Below are 18,108 nucleotides of genomic sequence, written 5' to 3' on the forward strand. Positions count from 1 at the left end.
AGTCTTGGAGGTGCAGCAGGGAGTGGCAGTGCCAGGCTCTGGGTGAGCATGGGGTGGGATCTAAGGGACCCTTTCTGTCTCTGGGCGACCCTTCCCAATGCCTCTCAGGGAGGCCTGCAGGGAGGGACTGGGGCACGGGATGGGGGGGCGGGGGCTGGCGGGGTGGAGACCTGGGAGAGGAGAGGGAGACAGCCCGAGGAGCAAACTGTGGAACCGGAGGCCGGGGTGCACGTGCGCTGTGGCGTCAGGGCTTGGTGGGGAAGAGCAGGCAGGTGAGCTGCCGGCTGCCGCTGTGTCTGTCCACGAGTGGTAGGGGGTGCTGCAGGTAGTGCTGGACGAGGCGGCCACGGAGGAGAAGAGCTGCACGGGGAAGCAGGGCATCCATGAGCCTCATGCAGGGAGAAACTTCCTGAGGGAGCTGGGGGGCTCTGGCGAGGGAGCTTGTTGACATTTTTCTAAATATTTTCCTTCCTGTTTGCCCCATGAAGCCCCACTGCATTTTGTTGCCCAATTCCAGGCCTTTCCTGGGATGGCGCCCGTGCGCATGTTGTTGGCCGGACTCCTATTTCCCAGGCCAGATGAAATAACTTTGAGGCCTCTGCCCGGGGCCTTCCGTGTGGGGAGCTGAGTGGTGACTGTCTCTAGTTTGCAGCCTAGCAAGTGCTGGGTGCAAAGTTGAGTCCTTGGTACAGACACGAATCTGGACTACCTGGGCCCTGCCCTCCTCCCAGCTGGGTTCATACAAATGCCCCCACCTGGGCCCCATGCAGGCCGGGCTCTTCAGGAGGGGGTGTCTCCCCCAGAGCAGACTGGGCCTCTTCTCAAAGTGCCGGCTTCTGGGAAGGAGTTCTGGGCGCTGGCCACTGAGATTTCCACCCACTCCAGAAAAAGGCAAAAAAGGGGGGTCTTCCCCAGGGCAGTGTTCCCGGCTGGGCCCAGGGGCTGCTCTGCTGTGTCTTGCCCTTCAGCCCCTACCTCTTGCAGTACCCACCTCCTCGTGGTTCCTGCCTTCCTGGCCCAGGGCGTAGTGGCGCCCGCCATCCAGCCGGCGGATGGGAATGTTGAAGACCCGGCCGTGGAGAAGTACTGCCAGGGTGAAGGGCTGAGAACCACGAGGGCCTGAGCTGGGGCGCACGGTGTAGGCCCCGTTCTGGGGAGGAGAGCCCATCGTCAACCTCACCTTCCAGCTATAGCCCTGACTCCGACCCCTGCCCGGCTGCTCCTGCCGGCTCAGCCAGCCTCAGTCCGTGGGCAGAAACGGTTTCCCAAGAAGGCGCAGGGGGCCTGAGGTGCCCCACCTTTTGGCGTCGCAGCAGGGCACTCTCAACAGCATGGCGGTCACAGTTCCCTGAGTACCAAGGCTGGCCCAGCAGATCGCCTTCCTGTACATACACACACAGCGGCTCAGCGATGTGCCAGGGCACCGGATCGGGGGTGGGAAGCAGAGAACCCCCGGGTTGCAGTTATTCGTGCTCACGGCCACTCGAGCAGAACAAAGATGTGTCCGCGCCTGGAGCTGCACACACGTGTTCAGTGGTGGACACCCACCCGAGAGGGCTTCTGGGTAGGGACTTGGGCTCTGCTCCCATGGGCCTCCCCCACCAGCCCTCTCCCAGCCCCTCCTCACCTCGGCAGCTGAGGCATTCTGGGTGGCAGCTACAGAGCAAAGAGAGGCTATCCTTCCTGCCGGAAGAAGCAGATTATAGCCCTGGGGCTGAGAGGGGATTAGGCCAAGGAGGCTTGGGGCCCAGCTGCGAAGGTTGGGGAGGTCACAGAGGGCGTGCAAAGGCCTGAAGCCCAAAGCGGGACACCCAGTGCTTCACTCCCCCGCCCCAGGGCTCTGGTAGGACCCACCGGCTAGGCCACGCGTGACCTCCAAGTGAGGAGTGATTTTAAGGTACAGGTTGGGAGCTTCCTGATTTGGTGCAGATCCTGCAGAATGCCCAGGGGGTCCTCTGAGACCTGCTCTCCGCTGGAGTCAGAGCTGCAGGGACCCCCTCAGTGAAGCGGGATGTGGGGGGCTGGGAGGCAGTCTGAGGCCCGCAGGGGAGGCCCTGCCAGAGGGCTTGGGTTCATGCTGACAATGGCGGTACTCACCTTTAGAGGTGGCATTCGACGCTCCCTGGCACACAGGATGCTGGGTCAGAAGAGCTTGGCCCTGCAGGCCTGCTCCTTTGGGCTGGAAGTCCTACCCTGAGCCTCCCTCTCTCCCTCCCCGCTCAGCCCACCACCAGCCCAAACCCCCAGCCTCTTACATTCCGAGCTTCCTGGGGGGCTGTGGTGGGCCTGTGGGGAGCGAATTGGGGAACAGAGCTCAGGGGCTTTACCTCCTTCAAAAGAAAAAGTCCAGTGACCCGATCCTGGAGATCCCAGGGTCAGGGCTGGGAAGCCTGGGTAGGCCCTTCAGGCCCCCAGCACACACCTGCGGCACTCACCTGGGCCCCACTGATGTCCTTGGTAGAGGGACTGGGGGCCTCAGGACTTGGGAGCTCAGAGTCTGAGGCAAGGCCGGGACTAAAACAGAGAGGGCAGGCTGAGCTGAGCACCAAGCGGGGAAATCCGGGTGACCGGGGCGGGGCAGGGGACAGCTTCTCTGCAGCCTGACTTTTGGGGAGCCCTTCCAACCAGGCAGAGCACTGTCCTGGCTGCAACAGCTGGGAAGCGCCCCCCCACCCCCCAACCAAGCCCTTGCTCTAAGGGGGTCCCCTCCTTGTCAGGCACTGTGTGGGGCAGCCCGGACCAGAGGCGTCCATGTGGGTGTCTGAAGGCAGATGTGTGATGGTAGGGGTGCTGAGAGAGGACAAGGGCAGGAGATGGAGCCAGGAGACTGCATCGTGCTGCCTCTGGGCAGCAGAGGGCCTCAGGGCAGGACGGGGCGGGGTGGACGGAGGGAGGGAGGGGTTCACCTGGACTGGGCTCACAATCTAGGTAAATGTCCTCCTCGGGCTTCTTTGCTGGGCCCGGCACCTAGGGTAGGAAGGGGCGTATGAGACCCAGGGTTTGACCAGTGAGTGGGAGGGAGGACGAAGCCATCACTTGGGGGAGCTACTGGCACCTCACCCCCCACCCCCACGGCGCCGCCCACAAGGTGGACCTGGAATGATTGAAAATACTCCTTTGCCCGGAAGGGGGCGCCCATGAGCACCTCCCCCGTCCTGTGCTCAGAGAGAGTGAGCACCCAAGGGGAGCTCTGAGCGAGGCCCTCCCCAGAAGGACACTAGCGGACGCCCTGCCAGGGCCTGTGGCAGAGGGGGAGAGGCTCGGCTTCGGGTCTTTTCCCTGGATTTAGGGATATTTCCTGGCCCTCCCAGCTCACCCATCACCACCACCACCACCAACAACAACTTCCTAGCCAGAATCCTAGAGTGAGGGGCCACTCACTGCCCGGTCTGGTGCACCCAGCTCTGGGAGGAAAAGGAGAGACCCACCAGCCAGCAGCAGCAGGGAGAAAGAAATTCAGTGAAACTTAGGCTGGAAGAGTGGTGTATCCTTGGAACTTCTCTGAGGGGATCCTCAGAGCCAGCTGTGAAGTCCCAGGAGAAAGCCATCCTCACCCCCGATCGCCTTACTTCACACCCCCGGGGTGCCCCCCGCCTGACCCAGAGACCTCAGCAGGTGCAGCAGGGGCCCCGGAGTCAGGGACTCTGTGACCTCAGGCAAAGCATTACGTGTCTCGGGGCCTCAGTCTCCTCCCCAACTGCCTGCCTGGGGGGGAGGGGATTGGCAGGTAAAAATGAGGAACAGCTGTGGCGGATGCAGCGACCGGACAAAGCATGAGATCAATGTAAGGCCAGCTCAACTTTCCCCCGGCCCCGACCTCATGGAGGTCAGGATTCCCCTTCTCGGGGTGGGGAGTAGGTGGGCCTCGGAAGGAGAGAGGACATCCTCATTACCTCGCCTCCCAAAGGGCCAGCTCTGCTTTGTGGCCTCCGGCGGGCTCCATGCTGCCTTGGGCTGTGGGCACAATGCGGTGGCGTGAGGGAAAATCGGGTGGGGGGCTATGGAGGGGAGCTGCGGCATTGGGAGGGCAAGGCTGGCCGGGGTGGGAGGCAAAGGGACTACGTATATCTGTGCAGCTTGAAAAACACAACACAAGCGTTAATGTGCAAAGGAGGCGACTCTCCTCTTTGCCTCTATTCTGTGGCTCTTTCTTTGGTGTGAATCTCTCCCAGTTTTACTTTTTATTCCAATAAAATATACGATGAAAGTGGTAGCTCTCAAAGCCCACAAACGGGATCCTGGCGGGGGTGAGAGCTGGCAGCGGCTGGCAGCTGAGTGAGGGATTTCTCCCCTCTGTAGGCAGGGAGGGCTGCACAGGCTTTAGGGTCCGGGAGGGGCAGCGGAGCTTCAACCCCCCCTCACCCCCACCCCAGCCCCGCTCCCCTCTCCCGGCTCAGGCGAGAAGGGTGAGTCTTTGGTGATGCTGATGGGGAGGGTGCAAGGACCAGGCCAGGCAGGTGGGAGGAGCGACTGTTAACAGGGCTCTGGCTTCTGACGCAGCTAATTTTTCAGGGGCCTCCTGAATGCAGACGTGGGGGAATCTTGCAAATGAGATGCGTCTTAGATTTACTCACTGGGAAATGGTAGCCTGGGGTGGGGCAGGTGGGGAGGTTTTTCATCATCTCGGGCTGGGGCTGCGGTGGCGGTGGTGGCGGTGGTGGTGGTGACATGGGAGGGCCCAGGGGGCCAGAGTGATCTGGAAAAGACCCCTGAGCATTGTGACCCGGTGGGCTCCTCCCACGTAGGTTCCAAATTTCCTCCTGCCCCCCACCCAGCCTCTGTTCCCTCCTCCCTCCCTCACTCCCCTCTGTGCTCTCTGGCTTCCCGACAGCCCCGTCTCCATGGCAACTGGAGGCGGCCAGCTTCCCTGCCCCCACCTGGCCGAGCCTGGGAGCTGTCGGGGTGGGATGCCAGCAGCAGCCGGGGCTCTCCTGGCATCCCTACCCTTGCTCCGAGCTGTGCTAGGATCTCAGAGGGGGAACGCCAGGCCCCAGGGACCCTGTCAGGCCTCCTGCTTTCCCATTGTTGCCTTGGTTACACTGCCCCTCCAGGCTCCTCTCCCCTTCCCACTCATCCTCCTTCCCTTCTCCCCTCCCTCCCTCCCTCCCTCCCTTCCTCCATCCCTCTCTCTCTGCCCAGCCAAGAGGCCTCAGTGACTGCCAGCTGAGGCCTCCCCTCGCTGCCCCAGGCCAGACAGAGGGAGATGAGGCAAGGCCTGGGCCCTTTTCCCTTGTGGGGACCCTCCCATCCTGCCTGACCACCTGACCTCCCTGCCTCAACTTCCCAGCCCTCACCCAAGTACAAAGAGTCCTCCTGAGTGCCAGGAAGGTGGGTGGGGGCTGGGTGGCGGAGCACAGCCTCACAGGGGAGCAGCTCATATTTATCCTCCTCTTCTTCCTCCTCCTCCTGGGCTTCTGGGAAGGGATGCTGAGCACAGGGAGAACGGAAGAGATGCAGGAGCCGTGGTGGCCGCTGCCTCCCCCCACCCCCACCCCAGCTCCGCAGCTGAACTTACCCTGCGTCTCCTGGTCCCTAAGGCAGACAGAGGAGATGGGCAGGGGTCATCTTTTCTCCAAGCAGGGGAGTCTGGATGGGAGACTGGTGAGACTGTCCTCATATCCTCATGGCCCAGTCCCTCTCTAGCACAATGACTTACTCTCTCTCCAAAATATAATAAACCATCTGCACTCTTACAGTGGCCTCAAAGGAACCATTCACGGTGGGCCTTTCCAACACTGCAGCAAGACCAGTGAGGCGTTTTGGAGATAGGGGGGTCTCACAGCCTGTTCCACCTATGCCAGTCCCCTACCCCATGCATCCCTAATTCTGACCGAGACAGGTGGAAGAGCTAGGGCCCAGTGACTTAGCAGCACCGGACTATAATGGGCAGGAGGTGTCCAGAGTCCTCAGGGGAGACTCGACTTGCAGGGGCTCCTACGCATCTGGGGGTTGGTCACTTACCTGCACATCTTGGGGGTGGAAGGTGTGGCCCCAACCTGCAATCAGACTCCAGTCAGCTCTGCCCAAGGGGCCCTGCATTTGTGTCAGCCAGACCATGCACAACCCTGGGACGTTCACATCCATGACGGTATGAATGGCGTCCCTGGAGTTGTGACGGCAGCCTGGGACCAGGGCAGCAGGAGGAAGCGTCTGGGGGCAGAGCTAGTGCCTGTGGGAAGCTGGCAGTGGGGGGCCCTAGTGTTTCCAGGGGGTGGAGGTGCATGAATAGTCTCACTGGGCATGGAGGGCCCAGGCAGAACCAGCACTGCTCTAAGGATGCTTGTGCCCAGGAAAGGGACAGCGAGGTGGAAACAAGAGAGGAGGGCAGAGGAAAGAGAGGAGCCCAAGGACTCACCTGGCCTTGCTCCTGCTGAGCTTGTCCTGGAAAGAGTCAGGGAGGAAAATAAGGGGGTGGTCAGTTCAGGTGGGATGTCTCTCCCTGCCTGGAGTCCTGGGCCCCAGGGGTGGGCAGGTCTGTGCACCTGGGGCTGCCCCCAGAACCAAGTCTCACCATGGCCAAGGTAAAGGAGCTATGCCTCCCCAGGGTCCAGGTTCTGCCACAAATGGCCTGGGGACAGGGGCCCTATTGTTCCCATCATTTGCATCGTGCAAGCACCAGGAAGGTGGGCCTGCTGTGGCCTCCAGCTCCAGACCAACTTCGTCCATGCCACTCCCAGGGCCCAGCCCTAGCTCCCCCACCACTGCATCCCACAGCTGCAGCTCCTGCCCCCTGCCCCACGGGAGGAAGAGCTCCCTCCTCAATGCCCAGGCCCGCAAGGCTGGACCAAGGGCCCCAAAGCTGCCTGGTCAATGTCGCCTCCTCCCAGAGACTCAGACTCTACTCAGGATGAGCCAGACCAAGCCCTTTCCCAGTTCACAGAAGACAGGGTATTAATGGCAGATCCAATTAAAAACAGGAGACCATCCCTGCAGACACTTTTCTTAAATCCTTTGTGCCTGCTGTTATTTGCTGGTGAGTGATGATCAATGATCAAGGAGATGGAGGTTAGTGAAAAGCTCAGAAATACACACTTATATTGAGTCTGACAGCTTCCTTTCTTGGTGGATGTAGTTCAGTAGGTAGTTATTGAACATCCACTATACACCAGGCACTGTTCCAGGTGCTGAAGGTGCTGTAGGAAAGTTAAACAGGCAGGCATTACACATGAATTTCCTCACTGGATTCTCACAATAGCTTCATGATGCAGGTCCTAATTTTATCCCTGCTTTGCAGACGAGGAGAATGAATGTATTAGTCAGCTCAGGCTGCCATCACAGAGTACCACAGGCTGGGTGGCTTAAACAACAGAAATTTATTTTCTCCCTGCTCTGGAGGCTAGAAGTCCAAAATCAAGGTGCTGTCAGGGCTGGTTTCTGGCGAGAGCTCTCTTGCTGGCCTGCAGATGGTCAGCTCCTTGCTGTGTCCTCATATGGCCTTTCTTCTGTGCATGCAGGGAGAGAGAGAATTCTGGAGAGAGAGAGATTTCTGATCTCTTCTAATAAGGACACCAGTCCTATTGAATCAGGGCCCCACCCTCATGACTTCATTTAACCTTAATTACCTTCTTAAAGGCCCCATCTCCAAATATAGTCACACTGGGGGCTAGGGCTTCAACATATGAATTTGGAGGGAGACCCAATTCAGTCCAGAGCACTGAGACTCTGAGAAATGGAGTGACTTTCCCAAGGTCATACAATTAGTAAGTGTTGGAGGTGGAATTCAATCCAAGGTTTGCACAAACCCACAGCCTGTGCACTAACCACTGAGCTTCCTGTACCTCATCTAGGATTGGGTCCTGACCCTCCTTTCCTGTGATGGAATTAGAAACATCAGTAATCACTGGTTTCCTTAGGGAGCCCATAACTTCCCGGTGCTCTGTTACCCGGGTGAATTTTGGAACTCTGACTTCTGAGAAGTGTTGAGGCAAAAAGAAAGGGCAGGGCCTGGTGTCTGACTCTGTTTAGACCAGGGAATGAGGGAACACAGAAGAGGATCATGAATATAAGATCCTTCCAGGACACTGTAACTTTCCTGTGGTTATCATTTTGGTGATGTCCTGGCTGTTGGCACAAAGGAAGAATGAAGGCCATGAACTTGCATCTTTGGAGGCCATGGGGCTGGGGGAACTGGGGACAGGGTCCAGGGTTGGAGCTGGCCACAGTCTTCAAAGGCCACATGATTCCTGAGACCTGCAGGCAAACGGACACTTAAGAAGCTATGAACTCAGCCATAAAAAAAAAAAAGAAAGAATGTCATTTACAGCAATGAGGATGGACCTAGAGATTATCATATTAAGTGAAGTAAGTCAGACAGAGAAAGACAAATATCATATAATGTCATTTATATGTGGAATCTAAAAAATAGTACAAATTGGGAGTTCCCTGGCGGCCTAGTGGTTAGGATTCTGGGCTTTCACTGCTGTGGCCTGGGTTCAATCGTGGCATGGCCAAAAACAGAAACAGAAAAAAATCTTTAAATAAATAAATAAAACTTAAAAATAGTATAAATGGGGCTTCCCTGGTGGCGCAGTGGTTGGGAATCCGCCTGCCAATGCAGGGGACGCGGGTTTGTGCCCTGGTCCGGGAAGATCCCACATGCTGTGGAGCAGCTGGGCCCGTGAGCCATGGCCACTGAGCCTGCGCGTCCGGAGCCTGTGCTCTGCAATGGGAGAGGCTACAACAGTAAGAGTACAAGTGAACTTATTTACAAAACAGAAACAGAGTCATAGACATAGAAAACAAACTTATGATTACCAAAAGGGAAAGAGGGGAGAGGGATAAATTGGGAGTATGGGATTAACATATACACACTACCATATATAAGAGAAACAACAAGAATTTACTGTATAGCACAAGGAACTATATTCGATATCTTGTAATAAACTATAATGGAAAAGAATCCCCTAAAAACTATATATACATACATGCACACACATATATATGGCCAAATCACTTTGCTGTACACCTGAAACTAACACAATATTGTAAATCAACTCTATTTCAATAAAAAAGAAGCTATGGGGACTTCTCTGGTGGCAAAGTGGTTAAGAATCCACCTGCCAATGCAGGGAACACAGGTTCGAGCCCTGGTCCGGGAAGATCCCACATGCCACGGAGCAACTAAACCCGTGCGCCACAGCTACTGAGCCCACATGTCACAACTACTGAAGCCCGCGCGCCTAGAGCCCATGCTCCGCAACAAGAGAAGCCACTGCAATGAGAAGCCTGCGCACCGCAACGAAGAGTAGCCCCCACTCACAGCAACTAGAGAAAGACCGCGCACAGCAACAAAGACCCAAAACAGCCAAAAATAAATAAATAAATTTATTAAAAAAAAAAAAAGAAGCTATGAAAAGTCATTGGGGTGGCTTAAGGGGGGCCCATTTGGTGTCATGGGAAAAACTGTGCAAAGAAAAACAAAGAATCCAGGCTTGGCGTCAGGGACAAGAATCTCCTCCCGACCTCCACTCCCCAGCTGACCTTTGTTCCACATTTGGGCCATAAGGCAGGGGGCAACTTCCCTCACCAAGGGGACCTGCTGTCAAAGTCAGCAAGATGCTCTAGACACCACCCCGCTGCAAACTCCAAACTGAGTGGGTTTCCCAGTCCAGACTGCCCTTGCCACAGCCACCTCCTCCTTCTGTTCAGGGCTTTGCATAGGTAAATGCCAGGGCCTGGGTGAGGGAAAGAGCCCCAGGCAGAGGGTGGAATCCATGCCTTCTGGGTGGGGGCACTGACCTGGGCAGATCAGGGAGAAGGGGATGGAAGGAGGCTTCCTCACAGCTTTGTGTCACCGCAGCCAGCCCTGTAGCACCGTGCTTCCTGCTGATGGCACAGGCAGATTTGGACAACCTCTTTCTCCATCTTTGGCACAGGACTGTTTTCTGTACAATCATAGCTATTCCCTCGGGATGAATTCCTAGAAATGGAATTACTGGAAACTCACATTTCAAAGGTTCCATTGCCCCATTGTCTGGCAGCACCTGAGTGCCAGTTTTATGGTCCTTCCATAGCACACAGTGATTCTCCACATTTTCCAGAGCTCAGCTGCTGATCTCCAGTAAGAACAGGCCATCGTTTTCAGGCCCAACATAGTCTAAACCCACCCTAAGAAAACAAACAGCTCTCTAGAGCAGTGTTCCCCCACTTGCATGATCACAAGAATCAACTGGAGGGCTTGTTAAAAGTCTTAGACTCCCAGACCCTCCCTGAGAGCTTAAGAATGGGATGTTCCAGGAGGGAAGTGGGAATCTATATTACTTTAAACAAGCATCCTAGATCAATCTTATGATCAGTCAAGTTTGAGAAACGCTGCTCTAAGGGAAACGTTCTGAGAAGATGCGACTCCTAGGACATCTTTAGAATCACACTCAGCCTTTAGCTCATGGGGAACATGGGGGTGGCCAGCAGAGAAGAAACATGACACAGACCCTACGCTCCAGGGGACCCTCCGAGTGATGGAGAGGCCCCAGGAGACATTCAATCTCTCTGTGCTGCAGTCTCCCCCTGTGTAAGTGGGGGTGGGAACAAGGCACTCCTTGCGGTGGAGGCGCTTCTGTTGAATGAGCTGAAACACGTGAAACACACAGCACATGTGCGGTAAATATCAGCTCTTCCTGAGTAGGTGGTACCACGGTCCATGGAGTTGCTGCCAGCAGACAGGGAAGGTGGCCAAGGCTGGCGGGGGTCCCCGGTGTGAGCGACGTGGGAAGCATTGTGAACAGGAGGGGGTGATTTCTGAGGACCTGATGGAGGACAGGTAAGCAGGCTGTGGCCAGAGGTCTCAGAGGTGAGAGAGTGCAGGCTGCGGAGCAGGGGATGCTGAGGTGTGGTGGCTGGACCCCTAGAGGCTGAAGGTCTGCCATTCCCACTGGCTGTGGATCACTTCCTGTGTTTGGGGCCACTTCCACCGTATGAATCCTTGCCTCCATTCACAGAAGCCAGATGAGGCCTTCCCAGCCTCTCTTACGGCTGGGGTGCAGGCATTCTGCCAGTCAGATGCCCCCATGCTGGGCTTTGTATCCAAAGCAGGCACCAAGAGGCATCCATCCGGGACTTCCCTCGTGGCGCAGTGGTTAAGAATCCGCCTACCAATGCAGGGAACACGGTTCGATCCCTGGTCCGGGAAGATCCCACATGCCGCAGAGCAAATAAGCCCGTGCGCCACAACTACTGAGCCTGCATGCCACAACTACTGAAGCCCACGTGCCTAGAGCCCGTGCTCCGCAACAAGGGAAGCCACCGCAATGAGAAGCCCATGCACCGCAACAAAGAGTGGCCCCCACTCGCCGCAACTAGAGAAAGCCCGTGCATAGCAACGAAGAACCAAAGCAGCCAAAAATTAAATAAATAAAATAAAATAAATACATTTATTTTTAAAAAAAGATGAAGAGACTCTGTCTCTTATTAAAAAAAAAAAAAAAAAAGAGGCATCCACTCTAGGGAGGAGGTGACAGCTATATCCTGTTTCCAGAGGCCAGGGAGGCTGAGATCCCAAGTGGTACCACCCAGGGCCAGGATCAATAGTGTTGGCCCAGAGGTGCCTCCACTAGGCCAGCTTGGCTGTGGCCTTTGAGACATTGTTCCTGGCTGGTTCTCTGGTTCTCCTGGAGATGTGGCGAGCTACAGAATATTTTTAAAAAATTATTTTCCAGCCTAAACTAGCTAAGGTTGGTTTCTCTTACTTTCAGTGAAGAAATCTAACTTAGGGACACAGCATCAGTGGGATCATCACATGGATACCAAGAAGGCCAAACTGTGAGGCCAGGTACAGGTGTCTCATGGGAAAGTGGGACCAGGTAGAAATGAGTATCATAGCTTTACATTTCTATACTCTTGGGCCTTTTATATGACGAGCATTAATTAATTTTATAATTTAAAAATATCAGTCAGTACAGATTAAAAGATAAAAAGAAGAAGGAAAGAAGAGAAAGAAGGAGGGATGACCTGGATTTCAACCACAAGGAAGCGCCAAGAGAAGGACAGCCTGGGAGAAGGTAGGGCCCTGGGAGTGGGGGTCAGGGCCAGGGGGAGTTCCGGGGTGTGGGCTGGGGCCACCACAGGACAGCCAGGTCCCCTAAGCCAGGGAAGTAGGGGGAAGAGTGGGGGGGAAAAAAAGAAGCATGCTGTTAAGACAAGGCTTCTTCTCCGGGGAGAATGGGAATCCATCGGGGCAAGTGGCAGGGGTGGGGTCGAAAGAGGGAAGGAGAACTTTCTGACCATGAGTTCAGGCCTCAGAGGATGGGGAGGGGAGAGCAGGTCCTGTGAGGGGTGAGGGAGAATGAATGAGTCCTCAGGCTATTTTGACCTGAGCAAGTAGTCAAGTTAGAGGCCCAAGAAGCTCCTCGGGAGGGGCCTGAGGCCAACCGAACTGTCTGTGACTGGCTTAAATTTAAAGTCGGGGACCATCTTGAAGGAAGGTGGTTGAGAGGAGGGAGAGAAGGGGTCCCCCAGTGCTGAGAAGCGGAGGGCAATGTTGGGGCTGCTTTAGCGCAAGCTGGCAGAGGTCCCTCCTCCTCCCCGCCGCCGCTGCCCTCGCAGGCCTGCTGACTCAGCTTACTCTGGTGGCAGCTGTGACACGCGACGGAGGGCTGAAGCATGGACGACACAGACCAGCCTCCTAAGAGGGGTCTCTGGCCCCTGTCTCCCCTGGTGCACGATCATGGATTGCTGCAGCTTCAGAGGTTTGTGACAGGCTCTCCTTCCATCTCTCTGAAAGCAGATACAAAACTTGGTGTGTTTTTCTGGGGGGCAGTGCACGAGATTTCTACAGATTCGCCAAGGGTTAGGGTCGAGGCTGAGGCTGGTTTTCCCTGGCCTCTAGGGTACAGTGCACAAGCCGGCACTGCCCTGGTCCCCTCTGCCCCTGCTGGGGTGCTCCGTCTCTGTCCCACACAGCCTGCCCTTCCCTGTTCGGGAACTTGCTCACAACAGGTTTGTTCAAGATGTAGCTCTGCCTGGAATCCTTGCGTGGCCCTCCCCACCATGGCTCCTTGAATGGAGACAAAGGCTTCTTGTTGCCTGGTAAGATCAGCCCTACCTACCTCTCCAGCCCCAGCCCTTCCATTTTCTCCCCACAGACTCACTCACACTCACCTTCTCTCTGTGGTTCCACCATGACTAGGCCCAGTTGGCCCATTCTGCACTCTGTTGACTTAAGGAAATTTCAGGTGGAAGGAATTTAGATATTTATTGTCCTTACAGAATATGACAGAGAGAAAGCACTCTTAAGTATAGCAAAACACAGAAATTCCCTGGTGGTCCAGTGGTTAGGACTCTGCACTCTCACTGCTGAGGGCCTGGGTTCAATCCCTGGTCGGGGAACTAAAATCCTACAAGCCACGTGGTACAGCCAAAAAAAAGAGAAAAGTATAGCAAAACACAGTAAAAAAAGAGAGAGAGAGAAGAAAAGAAAGAAAAAAGGACTCTCTCATAGGTATGTTATACTTTAAGATTTTTTTTTTTTTTGGCGGTACGCGGGCCTCTCACTGCTGTGGCCTCTCCCGTTGCGGAGCACAGGCTCCGGACGCGCAGGCTCAGTGGCCATGGCTCACGGGCCCAGCGGCTCCACAGCATGTGGGATCCTCCCGGACCGGGGCACAAACCCGTGTTCCCTGCATCGGCAGGCGGACTCTCAACCACTGCGCCACCAGGGAAGCCCTACTTTAAGAATTTTAACCAACCCCCACAAAGTCCACTCTCATCGACTCTGCAACTGGCAATCTTCACAGATGGTGCAAGCACCTTGTCCCCCCCCAGACCCCAGCCCTCTCCCTCCACCTCAACTCCTTATCTTGCAGATCACCAGAGCTCCTTTAGGTGTCTTTAAACGTGATGCATCAGCCCACTGCTGAGATTCTGCCCTTGGGAGAACCCAGCAGATGTCCCAGTAGCAGGAAGCCTGGGTAAGATGGGGGCAGGATGGCTGCAAACACTTATGATAGTTCCTGGCTCTGTTCATCTCTTTCTAGTCTCAAACAGTCTCCTTACCTGGGGGCTGTGCACTTGCCTTTCTTCTGCAGGAACACTCCCGCCCCTTGCCTCCCTCTTCCTTCAGGCCACAGCTGAAGTCACCCTCAGCAGGGGTCCCAGACCACGGCAGTCTGTCCCCACACACTCTCTGGGCTCCCACCGTAGTTAAATCTATGGGTACATTTCAGGGCTAGACTGTGGACTCCCACTCAGCTGTAAGAGCTCTCAGTGGGTAGCAACTGTGTCTGTCCAGTTCACTGCCAAATCCCAAGTGCCCGGCCCACAGCTTGGCACAGAACAGGCTCTCGAAAAATATTTGCTGTAGCTGCACATTCAAACCTTACTCATTCTTCACCGCCTGCTCAAAGACCCCACCTCCCGCCGAACAGCCTCCGTCTCTCTCCTCTGAAAGGCCCATGGCTGGCTCCTAACCCCCCGCGCCTAGGCTGAGCAGTGTCCTGAGGCCCTTTCCCTGTTTATCTGCTTCTCTAAATGCAAATGGTTACCAAGGACTCTCCTCTGGGTACCTTTGACCCTGCCCTCACTCTACTGGATCCTTTCCTCTATTTACCTTAATGAGTGGAGTGGGGGGCATCTATTCTTCCCCCCCACTCTCCCTGCACTCCACCCCACCCCACCGCGCCCCCGCCTTGGCCAGATGTAGTATGGCCCTGCTTAGGCTTCTTCCTTCTTCAGCTCATATCCGGAGAGCCAGGCATCCCCTGTTGCCATTGCTTCCTTGTTGCTTTCTCTCAGGACTGATGAGCAGAAAGAGTATGGACAACTGGCCTGCCTTCTACCCTCCCCCTAGGAGAGACCTGGCGCTGCCACTCACGGATGTGTCTTCATCTGCACATCCTTCCTTGATAGGTGTGGAGAGCCCTGAGATCACCCTCCCCACCTTTACCAACGGAAAAGCTGAGACCAGAGTGGAGGTGGATGCTGGGCCTTGGGCCAGAGCCATCTAATTATGTACACAAGACCAAAGCCCTCAGTGCGTCCCACCCCGTCGTCCCGGCGGCTCTACGGACCTGAGCGGTTGTTCCATCGCAAAGGGCGGCCCCTGGTGGTGAGAAGAAGCGTGGTGGCCTGTCCCTCACCCCCTAGACTGGCTGCCAGAGGAAAGGGTGTGGCCTGCAGGACCACCGGCAAGGGCTTCATCCAGTTGTCGGTGCAAGAAAAAATCAGCAGAAATCTGTGAAGTCCTACGCAAATGAAAGATTAGAAAAATATGTACAAACAGTATTCAAAACCTTAAAGATAACTTCAACTATAATTCCACTATAGGTGGAAGGGGTTACTAAAACAATGAATTTGTTTATGGTTTTTAAATGCCAGTTTAAACAAACTTTTATTGAAAGCATTCGTGCGCTAAGGCTATCTCTCCCCAAATGGGAATCTTGCTGTTGCCTCAGGATGTGTAACCAGTATAGGTGCAGGTACTTTCAAGTATAGAATATGTATGTTCCTGAGTTGCTCTCAAGGCCCTGAGGGGGAAAGAACCCAACTTTTGGGGCACCTTACCCTTAGACACATTTTCCGTCATGACTTCATAACACTGCCCTGTTACTTTAACTGCACCCTGCTGGCTTGATCTTCAGGAAGCAGGGATAGGCATTAAATGGCTTTGGCATATCCTTGGGCAAGTCACACAGGCTCTTACTGATTCAAGAGTCTGGTGCTAAGTCCTGGAATGCAGGAGAGAATGGGCTCTTATAAAGACTGCACTGATGGGGCAAGGGCTGTCTCCAAGTTTCTATGGTAACTATCTCTCGTCTCTAGGGGCAGAGGGGCTACTTAACAAAAAGCTGGTTGTCTAGTTACTGAACCCAGGTTTGGCTGCTCCCTATTCAGAAGCCAATAATTTGAGAGGCAAGTGTCAGTAGAAAGGAAAGGTGCTTTAACCAGAAGAGTGGGCAATCTGGAGAGAAAGTAGACTCGTGTCCAGAGACCAACTCCAAAGATTCTGCTCAGTCATGACAGTTTTTAAAGGGAAAAATGAGGGGGAAGAATCTCAGTGAATCATCGAGGCAGGAGGTTGGGTTCTGCATCATTCTCCATTGAGTGCAGACTGGCTGACTCTTCAGGTGTGATCTTGCCTGTGTGATCTGCCTGCAGGATTGCTAAGGGGGCAATTGTGGAGAGAGAGCTAGTCATTTTTTAACTGCTTAATTTTTTATTCTTCTTTTTATCTAGGAAAAGACTCAACAGGTTAGAGCATAAGTCAGGAGTTAGTTTCAATTGCCTAGTGAACTCACTCCTGTAATTAGGTTCTTTTAAGGAACAGAAATGGGCAAACAGGAAAGGGGCAAAAATGCTTTCAGTCTTTTTTTTTTAAATTTTAATTTAATATTGGAGTATAGTTGATTAACAATGTTGTATTAATTTCAGGTACAGCAAAGTGATTCAGTTATACATATACATGTATCTGTTCCTTTTCAAATTCTTTTCCTATTTAGATTATTACAGACTATAGAGCAGAGTTCCCTGTGCTCTACAGTAGGTCCTTGTTGGTTATCTATTTTATATAGACCAGTGTGTACATGTCAATCCCAATCTCCCAATCTGTCCCCCCAACCACCCTTCCCCACTGTTTTCAGTCTTAACAGAAATACTTGGAAAACCAAGCCTTTGAGAACTTCCCAGGCAGCAATGGACATGCTTAGAGACCACCTAACCAGTACATATGACCCCTACTCCAGTTACCAAAGGGAAATCTGGGCGTTCTACTTTGAATATCCTTTCTAGAGTTGTTTCTAATTTTTCCAAGATTAAATTTAGGAATATGTCTAGGAAGCAGCTGGTCTCCACCCAACTACAGAAGAAGAAACTCTCACTGACATTACAGGGTCGTGGCTATACCGTCATAAACTAAGTATTTTCCTATCTACCTTGATGATCAGGGTCACAGCAGTATATGGCCAGATCAGAAAGTGTAAACTCTGAAAATGGGGTTGGAGACGGAAAGGCCAATGTGTTGCTGGCCACTGTGGTGTCACTGCTCCTGATACAGGTGTAACCTGAATCCTCACTTGGGAGCCAGAAATCAGCTGAGAAGAGGCTTCAGGAGAGAGACTGCCCTGGCCCCGGAAGGTGGGTGAAGTGGGGCCTCAGCACTGCTCATCCCACCAGACAGGCTGGACCCTTGAGCTCCTGACTGGCACTGAAGGGCTTGGGTAAGTCCCTGCTGTAGTGTCTCAGTGGATACTTACGCGACCCGGGAAGTTAGGACAAGAGTCCTGGCGCTCGACGCTGAGGTGTGAGCACTTTGAGAGCCAGCATACTGAACGAGAGTGCCCTGGTTATTACTTCCGGTCGGCGCCTCACTGTTACCTGCCTCTGCCATATAAAGCTGATGCCTGGGCGCAGGGCGCTGAGAGCGGTCACACAGCGTGGACCGAACATCCTGACCTATACCCCAGAACTCGAAGGACCCTGGCCTTCTCCAGGAGACCTGCAGGCCACACAGAGACCCCAACAGTCTTAGTCCTGCCTCAAGGTCCGGGCTGCTCCTCGCTCCAGGAAAAGGGAGTTCGCTCCAGGCGATGGAGGAGAGGGTCAAGGAGGCAGACTCTGCGTCCCTCCAAGGCAGCTGGCCCAAGCGTCCACCGGCCATCCCCTTCCCCGGCAGTCCCAGCCTGGTAGGGAGGGCGGGGCTCTGGATCGCTGAGAAGTGCTCGGGCCGGCGACCCCACGGTGGAGCAGTGTGTGCGGGGGCGGGGAGCCAGGCTGCGGGGAGAGAAGGGCCCTCTTCCCCACAGCAGGGGAGCCCACATCCCGCACCGGTAAGCCCACCTCGCCAGACGCTGACTTCCGGTCGTGAGCGCCACCCTCCCCGAAGCCCCGCCCCGCACCCACTGCCTGCTGGGATCTGTAGTTCGTGGGGGAGGGACCAACGCGGCCGGTGCGCGCGTTTGTGTCTGTGTGTTTGTGTGTCTGTGAGTGTGTTTCGAGGTCCGCTGTGGCGTCTCTGTCCTCCTGATCTCTCCCCCGAGGACCCACTGGTCCCGGGCTTGGCGCAGGGATCGCAGGCCACCGCTCCCGAGGTCCCGCCCCGCGGCCCACTCTTGCTGGGATTTGTAGTTTGGGCCTGGGTGGGGCCGCACGTCGGGGGTCCCACCTGGGCCCGGCGTGGTA

The 18,108-nt window shown here is 55.0% G+C and overlaps 1 protein-coding gene across 1 annotated transcript; it reads right to left on the minus strand.

The window, feature by feature from the left end:
- Window positions 1-94: 94 nt before the first annotated feature.
- SH2D6 (SH2 domain containing 6) lies at window positions 95-17,810 on the minus strand. Its single transcript, XM_067704513.1, is given in 17 exon segments — window positions 95-339; window positions 342-360; window positions 992-1,150; window positions 1,299-1,382; window positions 1,628-1,683; window positions 1,855-1,932; window positions 2,098-2,122; window positions 2,256-2,286; window positions 2,436-2,514; window positions 2,907-2,967; window positions 4,575-4,696; window positions 5,295-5,427; window positions 5,516-5,996; window positions 6,356-6,381; window positions 7,033-8,190; window positions 15,003-15,176; window positions 17,184-17,810. Coding segments are annotated over 13 exon segments (1,044 nt in total). The 5' UTR covers window positions 5,618-5,996; window positions 6,356-6,381; window positions 7,033-8,190; window positions 15,003-15,176; window positions 17,184-17,810; the 3' UTR covers window positions 95-244.
- Window positions 17,811-18,108: the final 298 nt, after the last annotated feature.

Source organism: Pseudorca crassidens, chromosome 14 (assembly GCF_039906515.1).
Source record: "Pseudorca crassidens isolate mPseCra1 chromosome 14, mPseCra1.hap1, whole genome shotgun sequence".
In the NCBI taxonomy this organism is placed as follows: domain Eukaryota; kingdom Metazoa; phylum Chordata; class Mammalia; order Artiodactyla; family Delphinidae; genus Pseudorca; species Pseudorca crassidens.